Source organism: Pagrus major, chromosome 19 (assembly GCF_040436345.1).
Source record: "Pagrus major chromosome 19, Pma_NU_1.0".
Lineage (NCBI taxonomy): Eukaryota > Metazoa > Chordata > Actinopteri > Spariformes > Sparidae > Pagrus > Pagrus major.
The window spans coordinates 29,150,546-29,161,577 of record NC_133233.1 but is presented as its reverse complement, the minus strand read 5'-3'; the positions used below and the strand labels follow the sequence as shown (position 1 = coordinate 29,161,577).

The window sequence follows — 11,032 nt, the reverse complement described above, 5'->3', positions numbered from 1 at the left end:
TGACTCGCTGCGAGTGAAATAAATCAAGCAGTCGGACATGAAAAGACAAAATCTCAGCGTGGACAAACAACATTTACAAATGTTTCTTGTGGAGACGCCGCTGAGCCAAGCTGGAGGTCGGACCAGTCCACTGGGTCTGGAACGTGTTGCTCTGATTGGATGATTACAGACGGCTCTCTTCTTCTGCTCGACTATTTCTGTTGGGTTTTTTTAGTTTTTCCCGGGGACACAGCAGGCATCCAGTCCTTTCACTGAGACCAGGAGAGTCGAGGGAGACACAGAAACACAGAAACACAGAAACGGGCCTCGGATCTGAGATTTCAGCTGTGATTCCTGATTTCTTCATGAGAGAATATCTGGTCTGACTGTGTCTTTAACACAAATCTACAACGTTTCAGAACATTTTAATCACAGACTGAATTAATGTGGGATTTTTAGATAATTGCTTTTCTTGAAGCCGAACAAAAGAACCAACCTTTAAGAATCTGCAGCTTCTGTCTCCATCGAACTGTTCTGAAGCCTCCGTCACCACCATGCTGCCCGGAGGCCCGGTGTCAGGTGGAGCGGGCCGCGGTGGCGGGCTCTGCCTGCTCCGGTGGCTCGGCCTCAGGCTGTGGTCCCGTCGGGGGACCCTGGTGTTCGCTCTGCTCTGGTTCGGCTCCTGGTTGTTCCTGAACGGTCTGGTTCTGGTCCACAGGAGCATCCTGTCCGACTACTGCACCGACGACAAGAGCAAGAGGATCCTGCAGAGACTGGTGAGTCAGATAATCTGATTACATGACTCTGGTTCTGGTCACTGACAGACTCCAGAGTTTCTTTTACACTGGCTGCACCGGCACATCATTTAAAAGCTCCCACTGGTAGAGTTTAATTAAATTCCATATAAATGATCATATAACAGGAATAAAGCAGCAGATTAAAGTTTTTCTTCATTTAAATCAAACTAAAAATTGTCACTTCTTTAAATAATCCTGCTAATAATGATTTTATAGGCTCCTTTTTAAAAAGACTGATTGATTCAGAGCTCCAGAGCAACTTTTAAACCGTCTGCACCGGTGAGCCGACACCTCCATTCAGGTGCACCAGCACAGTTTAATTACACCCGATAATACATTTCAATTAAATGTCCTAACACATTGTGTAAATAAACATGAGGTGTTTTGTTTAACCTGAATTTCTTAAAAAATCCTGCTGCAGGAAACACGTTCACGGGCAAATATCTGTTCAAAGGCAACTGTCTGCACACCTGTTTGTTAAGAAATGTATATTTTAAAGGCAACTTTAAACTTTTAGTTGCACTTGACATATTTTCGGGTGCATGTGTGACCAAAACAGTCGCTGCTGAAGCTCTGTAGGAGAAAGTAGAGAAGACAAGAGGAGCTTATGATGAGTTTTTAAAAAGTTTTACTAATTAATTAACTGACTGATTGATTCAGGTGCGACTATTTTGGTCGTGCAACTAAATATTTTCATTGGTCGGATCAGTGCAGCTGAAATTTAACAGGTCTGATAAAAAATGTATGAAATATCTGAACTTCATCCCGTTTACGATCATTTGTTGCCCTGTGGTGGACTGATTGATTGATTGATTGATTGATTGATTGGTTGATTGGTTGATTGATTGATTGATTGATTGATTGGTCTGGATGATCTGACAGAGTTGTTTCTGATCGCCGTCTGTCTCAGTTTGACATCTGTCTTTTAACATCATCTCTCTGAATTGTTGCTGTTAGAAAAGGGATGATGGCAGAAAATATTCTCAGTTCTTTTGTCTTTTTGAAGTTTAAATAATTTCACATCCATTCGACCACATGCAGTTTATCTGTCCGCCTTCAGTCTCTGTTGACTTCATTTCTACATGGTGAAAACAAAGACAACAAACTCTTTAAGAGCTTTTATTTGACACTGATCACAACTCAGTGAAGGTTAAGAAGGATTTTCTTATCAAGTCTTTGGAAAGGTCACTGCTAACCTTTTTATTAAATCACTCTCATCATCAGTTTTTGGATTAATTTGCTGTGTCTGTGCCGTGGGTAGTTTGAAAACTCTTCTTCTCCATGCTTGACTGCATCATCAACTAAACAGGACTTTTCTCTGTGAATCAGAAGTGTTGCGTCTGTGCAGGCTGATCCTCTGAACATGAATTAACTCCAGCGGCTGCCTCAAAGGAAGGAAATCAATCTTAAGACCAGTGATTTAGAAAAACTGTCTGCAGGAATGTGAAATAATTGCAGTTTCCAGTCCGTCCTGTATCGACACCCGTCTGTCGTGTCTTCAGCTTTCAAGCCTTTTCTTCAGAATATTTATCGTCTGAGGGACAAATGGCGGCTTTCATCGACTGTTTCTGTGAATCCCGCCGCCGTTCATCAGTCAGACGCTTACAGTAAACAGGCAGGCGGGTGGAGATAAACGACCTGAGGCCAACGGCTCTTAATGGCCTGCTGTCTTATCCACTGCAGCATCTCCTGGTGCACTGTGGGTAAACACTGATAACTCCTTTTCTTTCTTTTAGAGCTCAGCTGCTTTCTGCTCTTTAAAAACATCCTCTGAATTGTGACCACTGTCAGGAGAAAACCAGAAACATTAACCTTATCATTAACCTGACCACATTACCTACAGGAGAGGCCAACATGTGCAGGAAGAATATATTTATTCCAGCCAGAGAGAAACAATCAGTTTAATCATTCACGTGGTTATTAAGAGCCAATATCTTCTGATTGAAGAGATTATCGTTTACACGCCTCTTGAATCTTGAAAACTCGTTCAGAGCGGATCAGTCTCTCCTGATCGAGCTGGTTATGAGGCATTTTTCAAGTTTTTGCCTCATTTTTGTCATTTTCAGCTGACACCCGAGGACATTTATCAGACTTTATATAACTTTTCTTCTCCTCGTCAACTTTTCTGTTTTTACCTTCTGAACAAACAGCTGTGGGCACAGTTCAGTGTCGTGATGAAATATGGCAACAAGCAAACACTGCTGTAACTATTTAATCAACTCACAGAGATTCAGTTTTTTCCAAAACACAGGCTGTGATGTCATCCTCCCTCCTGATATTAATAAACCTCTCACAGATCCAAAGTGGAAACTGATGAAATCCCAAATAAACACAGAGATCCAAAGTCAACAAATAGAAACTCTTTGCTGAACTAACGCTGCACTTTCGTTCCATCCATCACATTGTTTGAAATGTTCCCCTCGTTTGGGCTCTAAGAGGTTCAGAAAACGTCTCCGGTAACATGTTGACGGAGATCAACAAGAGGTTTCACGTTTCCAGAAGCTAATTTGGCTCCTCAGACGGCAGTAACGCAGGACAGATGCCGCTCAGCAGAATCACTTCAAAACATCCACCTCACAAACAAACCTCACATTGTGTTCGCTGACTGACAGGTCACCAGATTACTGCGCCGTCCTGGTTCAGGCTTGTCTCAACTGCTTCAGGTGTTGTAACCTGAACAAAAGTGTCTCAATCCTCCTCTTCCTCTCTTTTCCTTCCTGTCGGCTCATCCCTCCATTCTCAAACCTTTCAACCTGCCTTTGAAGCTGCGAGTGTGTTGAGACTGTTTTTCACGACTGGAGGCTCTTTGGTTCATAAATGTGGAGGAGTCGAGGGAGAGGTTCGGCTTTTTGTTTGCTTTTACATCAAAGCAATAAATCATGTGGAGAAAGGAGGCAGACAAGAGATGAAGTGAAAACTTTCCTCTCAGATCAAAAACTAAATATTATTAGAGGGAAATAACAGCAGAGCGCAGCAAACAGCGGAGCAGCTTTGAGGCCGTGACATGAAATAAATGAGCAGGTAAACCCGCCTGTGCCTCGGGTTTTATGAGAACTCGTTAAGGATAATTTGCTCATTTGGACTCTGCATGCGCATCGCTGACCAATGTCTCTAATTGGAATAATATGTTGAATGAGATGAGCTCTTTCTTCCTGTATTGGATCACAGCAGAGGCTGCTTCCTTCAGTTCAGCTCCACAGTTTCTGACTGCTAACGAGATTCTCACAGAATATACTCGGGTTTTTCAGCACTGATGGCTCTGCCAGACTGTAACATCTGGATCAGTAAAGATCAACAGATCGTTGGTTTCATGTCCTGACAAACTGTCTTTTACACGTTCGAACTCTGCCTTAAAAAGTTACAACAACAGCTCGACTTTATCCTGGTGGCTTTTTGACAAGTTTCCATAATAATTATTAAAATTAAATATTCCAGAGTTCAACAAAAATACCAGCCTTCAGTGATTCAACAATGCACAACTAAAGATAGAAATTCAGTTTGTTACAAAGTTGTTTTTCAGATCTAGAATCTATCATTTCGTATGACGAAAGCCTCGACAGCTTCGTCACCCTCGTACTCAGTGCTAAATACTTCCAACGAGTTTTGCGATGGCAGAAGAAGCAGTTAGCTAGTGTTCCTAACTGTATGTGCAGTGGTTGTCTGGTGTTAATGGGTTAGTCTGTGTCTGTGCTTTTCTGGTTGGTTTGTAAAGCAAACCGCTAATGGCAGAGCTGAAACAGGGCTGTTAGCTGTAGTTTCCCCAGTAAACACACCAACCTCTGGCTGCTGCAGCTGAAGTGTCTCTGGAAGAGGTCGGTGTGTTTACCGGGGAGCTACAGCTCATAAGCCGCTGTATCAGAGCCGCAAGAAAAACAGACAATCTGAACTACACTATGAGTGAACAGAGTCCAGTGCAGCGAGTGCAACCAATCAGAGGTGGAGGAGGGCAACCTCCTATTGCAAGAAAAAACAGTGGGATCCATAATAACTTGCTACTGCTGCCTGTGAATGATCGAAATTCAAAGCTAATTTGGATTTTGGATTTAGAAGCGTTCGTATAAATCAGAGGCCTGGACTACAAAGTGAGTTCAACATATCCAGGATATGTTTCCATTATCTGGCTTCAAATCACGCCAGTCGTTCACATAACGTCTGACGTCTTTTGATTTGTTTTGATTGAGAGACCTCCACTGGCAGAAATTACATATTGTGTCCTTAACGCTGAGATGGCAGGATGGGTTCATCACTCACTGCTGATGTTTCGAGTATGAACTGGATTTTATTGTGAGAGAGGAGTGATTATGGTGCCGGTTCTGCTTCTTTAGATTGTCTTAGTCTTAATTTAACTATCTTTAAGTAACATTTCTGTTTTTTTCACCACAGAGACTCTCGGCCTGGACTTTTATTTGTGTGTAGAGGGATGAAGATAAAAATACACTCTTGGGAAACTCTGCTTGCTGCTCATTCATCTGAGAGACGTTAACTCTGCTGCTCCACATGAGATTTCAGAATGAAAACAAACCATCTCACTCTGAGCTGCAGCAGAGAATCCCCTCACACATGTTGACGGAGGAGTCTTAGATTTGTGTTATCGCCTCGATTGTCTGCTTTAGAAAACTGGTGGCAAGTTCCTGCTGACAGGAAATGTTGAGTGGCGTCACCTCACCTTCACTTTTATCACACACACTTTTACTTCCTCCACATTCTGCTTCAACGCTGCTGCAGAATAAACAACGACGAGGTTTTTTCTCTGTTGGGGAACAGACATCAAAGAGCAGCAGTGTTCCCTCTGTGATCGCCTCTCTGCCCTCATGTCAATATTACATCACAGTTATGATGTAAAATTCTCTATCATGTCCATCTGTATTCTGCATATCTCTAACTCATGTTTCACGTTTCTGAGAGACAGATATCGATAATCATAAAGTGTTTTATAAATGTTTTTTGGAGCAGCGGCTAATATTACTGGTTGAGTTCAAATGTGAAGAGCAAAACCAAAGAATTATAGTTTTTCACGTTAGCTACACGGTAAGATTTGATTTTTAAAAAAGCACTTTGTTGACAATAAATTTGAAAATATAAATAATTTATTGTCATTCATTCATGAGAGGCGTATAAAGATGTCAGAAGGAGTCTAGCTAGTTAGCTCGCCTAGATCGGTTAATGCTGGAGCCGTTCACCGACGGGAGGAGAGCTCAGAGTCACTTTTGAATGTGGATTTATCTTCACTCCTGTTTATCAACCTGACTGCAGCAGTGATCCGGAGGTGACCTCCACTGTCGGGTGGTTCTGTTCTGTAATGTTGACTGCTGACTGGAGCTGGAGGGGAAATGGACTTTACTTCATGAAGGTAACGGTACAGAGAGGAGACAGAGAACCAGAACCAGAACCAGAACCAGAGTCTCTGCTGAGTGCTGACTTCACTCAGAGCTTCACCTGATGTTCAGTAATCTGACTGATTGAGGTGAATAATACAAGGGCGAAATTTTGGTTCTCTGGTGGTGAACATCAGTGGTGGCAATCAAGTGTCCTCGAGGTGACGGTGAGTTTCATCTGGTTGTCTGTGGCTGTAACTTCAGGAGAGAGTCAGAGAGAGAGGAAGGAAGTCTGAGAACGAGACCAAACAGAACTTTTGGGATGGATTACTACTTTAGCTTGAGATCAAGAGACCCAGGAAGTGTCTTCGTGTTTCGTGACTGACATCAGACGATACTACATCTGTCATGGTTTTGGGTTTTAGTTTAGCCATTTCCTGTTTTTTTGGTTCTGCTTTTAGTTTCACCTGGGGTTTATCAGTCTTCCCTCTGTAGTGTTTTTAAGTCTCTCATCCGTTTGTTGTAGTTTCTGTGTCTGTGTCTGAGTCCTGTGTTCTCCGGTTTGTCCTCACTCCTGTATTTTGTTCTTGGCTTTTGTCGCCTGCCTTTTAATCATCTGTGTTTTGGTTCTTTGGACTTCAGTTTTTATTTTATTAAAGCTTGCTTTTTGTTTTATTCAGTGTAATATTAGCTGTGGTCGTACAGCATGTACGTTTTGTAACTCACTGCCTGATTCATATCAGATAAATCAGAGAATTTCCCGTATCATCGGCTCTGTCACTTCCTTCACAGTCTCTGCTGCAGACCTTCACCCTGCACACATGGTTTCTGTTGAAATCTGCATGTATCTGTTGATCCTCTGACTATTTATGGTCTAATGGCTGATCTGTTGCATGGTCCAACTCTGTCCCTACATGTCTCAGGCATTCCTCTGCCTATTTATGGCCTCACGCTACAATTTTTATGGCCTACCTCTGTTTTTTAATGCAGTCTGGTTTGTTCCTTGAGAGCAGCAGAAACAGTCTGCTTGTCAGGAATCTCAGCTGGTACATTTATGCAATGTGGCAACATGTTTTTTTAAAGAATAAGAAACCCAACCTGTGTCTGTAAGTGGCTCTGTTCTTGTTTCTCCAAGAGGAATTTGTCCTTCGAAGATGAATTGCCAAAAATAATGAATTTCCTTTCCAGAAATTAAAGACTCATGAACAGCCTGAGACTTTTATCAACCCTCAGAAGTGTTTATGAGTGAATTACAACCCAATCACCAGAATAATGTTAGCTCAGTACGTTTCTGCAGAACCACAGATAGGTTCAAACTGAAGGTTTCTACGTGGTTTAGGGTTGAATTTTCTATTTATTTTGTCACAAAGCTGTGCTGAAGCTCTGGTTAGGTTTCCTAGGGTTGGGTCGCCACACAAGCCGTTAGAAATGTCCTCAGGTCTACTAAACCAAAAGCTGGCTGTAATAATCCCACCACCGTCCACTCCACCTCCAGACATGAAAGTTAGGTCATAATTGATAATGTGAATATGTTTTGATGACTCGTGCTGCCTGAGCAGACGTCGAAACAAGAACAAGAACTGAAACCTTTAAAAAGGCCTTTAAAATGATCTACTGTTTTTTAAGAAGTAATTTTAACTGAACACCTTCTGACACTGAGAGGACAGTCAGTCCACAGACACGTCATGACCTTCAGAACTGAGGTCGGAGGTTTGTGGAGGTGCTGACACTCAAAACAAACACGCTGACGTTTGACTGCGACGACCTGACGAGGCCGACGGCGTGATGGACACAAACACAGCGCTGAGACGCTGGAGGCTGTCGGAGCGTAACAACCTGTCTGGAGACAGTTTTGGTGTTGAAGTCAAAGTTGAACAGCGTTTCATGTTCTGACTCAGTTTTATGATCTCAGAGCTGCTGCTGAACTCTGGAGGGAGTTCACACGTCTTTACTTTTCTTTTCTCCTTTCTTTAGTTTTTTTGTCCTTTCTTTTTTAATTTCATTTACTTTCTTTCTCTTTTTCACTTCTCTAAATTCTAAACTTCTCCTTTATTTCTTTTCTTTTCTAGGAATCTACTTCATCAGAAATATCACTGTCACCTGAAGTACTTTAACAGACTCAATCTGTGTGTTTCTTCTGCTACAATTGTAGATATTTGGTAGATTCATAGTTTTAAAGCGTGAACACGTAGTTCGGCTTGTGTTCTCACTGTAGTTCAGTCGTGTGTCTGACAGATTTACAGTCGAGTCTGTGCAGATGTTGAAGTAAATCAGCTCAGACTGTGAGATAAACACACAAAGCCGACAGGAGGGAGAGTCTCAGGTAAATCCTGGATCTGTTGATCTACAGGCCACAGAGCGATGAAGGATGAAGGATCCTCCTGAGAACCACATGAATGTTGTGTTTGATGATTGAGTCCGACAGCAGGACAGAATCACTCCATCGATTCAGGCGATGATGGAGAAAAAACGGACGCAAGTTACAGTTTCATTTCCTGTGATTTCAACCTCACTGCTGAGCTCTGAAAACAAAGAGGTCTGGACCAGTTAAGGAGATGAATCATGAAAGTCATCAATCCAGAGACGAGAATAGAGCAGAAAACTGATTCTGTTACAAAAGAAACGAGTTGGGAAAGAGACACAAGCTGCAGCCCAATGTGTTTCTTCATTTATCAGCCAAAGTCAGTGTTAGCGGCTTTACTCCTCCGAAGAAACTCCCAAGAAGTCATCAATAAAGTTGTTTTGGGAGACGATGCATAACTTTTCCTCTCAGCCTGCCAATAAATTCTTTGTGGCCTGGTGACTTGATTTTCATAGCGTACTAAAATGAATGGAAACAAACAGCCTCATGGACGGTGTTTACATCTTTTTTTATTGACTGTGTACAGAAAGGATCACGTGAAACGTTTGAGTTCTTACTTTAAAGTCAGAATTCTGAGTTCTCACTTTATTTGGACACCGTGTCAGAACTGAATGTGAGCGTCCGACATGAAGATGTTAAAGACGGGTCAGTTTAAGACAGCTTCTCTTTCTACATTTGGACTTTTTTAAAGAAAACACGTTTTATACGTCGATATTTAGATGTTTCTCGACTGGAAATGACATTCAATCGATATATCCAACAGGAAGTAGAGATGGTGTGTTTTCTCTCTCTGGCGATCCTCCCTCCAGCCAGCCCACACCTCTCTTAGGTTCTAGTAGTTAAACGAGACGGTACTTCAGGAATCAGACGTTTGTCGTGCATATCGTGCTTTCAGAGAGAAAACAAACAGGATGTTGAGGTCAAAATGTCGACTCACGTCACTTGCTGCCAGTAATCGAGCTGCTTTAGTCGCCGTCACGCCGTGATGTTAGTTTTCAACCGTGACTCTTCTTACTCTTCTACAGAAAAGGATCAGGGCCACAGTGAAAAAAACTTCTCCTCAGATTTCTGACTTTAAACTCACAATTCTGGGTTTTTATTCAGAATTCGGGGGAAAAAAAGTCAGAACTAAAAAAAATGTTTAAAATTTTTTTTTTACAGTGGTCCTAATCCTTTTCCGTACTCGTATTTAATAAACATGATAGATTACAAATGGATTAAGCATCATGCTGTGACGGAGTCCATTATGAGTACAGGCTTTATTAACAATATACACACCAGATAGAATAAAGGACGCACACACACACACACACACTACGTCAGAAGACTTATACGGTGTCCAGACTGATTCATCACGGCTACATTTCATAGATTTAATTAGCGCAGCATCGATCACTGTCCTCTCTTGTAATTAGTGCCTCGGTGTTTCTGAGGCTCCATCAGTCCGACGTGATGTGTGATAATTAAAGTGGCAGCTGGTGTAAAGCCTTTCTGTGTGTGTGTGAACGCAGAGCAGAACAGAAAATGAGTGTTTAACCTTCAGTTAACTTCGCTGCAGCTCAGTCTGAAGGTGTTTAATCAGCTCTGTCCTCAGCTCAGCCTCAGGTGGATTCAACAGCAGTCTGAGTTCATCCTCACGACGACTCCAGCTGTGTGATCTCATCCTCTCATCATATTAAAATATATTCATAACCAGTCAGGGCCCTGATACACCAAGCTGACCGTTAGCCGGAAGTCAGCCGTCTTCAGGCCATCATTGAACGTCTGAGACTGAACACCACCTGTAGTGTTTCAGCCGCTCTCGCTGGCTTTAAGTGGCAGCTGTTCAGCCTCGTTACTCCCTGATTTCACACCTTTAGTGCCGCTTCTCTTCATTTCTACCTCCTCCATCTTCTTCCACAAGCAAAGACCACAGAGAGACAAAACCAGAGCCAAAGAAAACTCTACAGAGCCAGTAAAACACACTCATATTTACTCTCAGCACTCTCATAGAGTCGTTTCCAGAGACAAGGCTGTAAAAGCCGCTGTACACTACCTGCTGACCATCATCGTGTCTGTCAGCCGTCAGACTCTGAGCTCTCCAGCTGCCAAATTTCTCCCAATAACAGCTGAACACTAAAAAAATGGGCAATCTGTTGTCTCCTGACTCCTACTGCTGTCAAACTGCTGCTGTTGCCAAGCAATAACAGAGAGCCAGATTGTTAAAGTTAAAATGTTTTAAATTTAGCAGCTGAGCTGAAAACACTTCAGATTTTCAGCTCAGTTTGGAAGAAACGTCAGCAGACACAGACGGACCTACAGAGTCGCAAAGTATAAGAAGTAATTAGCACGTAAATAGTCTTACAAAAGAAATGTGAGAAAAATAATTTGGCATTTTTCCCAGAAACACTTTTATTTCATGGTGCTTCTTGCCGTTGTGTTTATAGACACAATGCATTTAGCCAAAGTGGTGGTGTGTTTACCGGGACAACTACAGCTCACAGTCCACTGCAACAGCAGTGTCTCTGGCCTCGTAAGGTAGAGTGGACAGGCCGGGTGGTAGAGCAGCAGCAGGACAGCCTGTAAGGAGTCCACTTGTC

The 11,032-nt window shown here is 42.4% G+C and overlaps 1 protein-coding gene across 1 annotated transcript in view; it reads left to right on the top strand.

Moving 5' to 3' along the window:
* Positions 1-461: 461 nt before the first annotated feature.
* dipk1c (divergent protein kinase domain 1C) overlaps positions 462-11,032 on the top strand; it is a 36,628-nt gene continuing 26,057 nt past the window's right edge. The window contains exon 1 of the mRNA XM_073487852.1: positions 462-755. Coding sequence (XP_073343953.1) covers positions 534-755 — 222 coding nt within the window. The 5' untranslated portion in view covers positions 462-533. The remainder of the gene's footprint in view (positions 756-11,032) is intronic.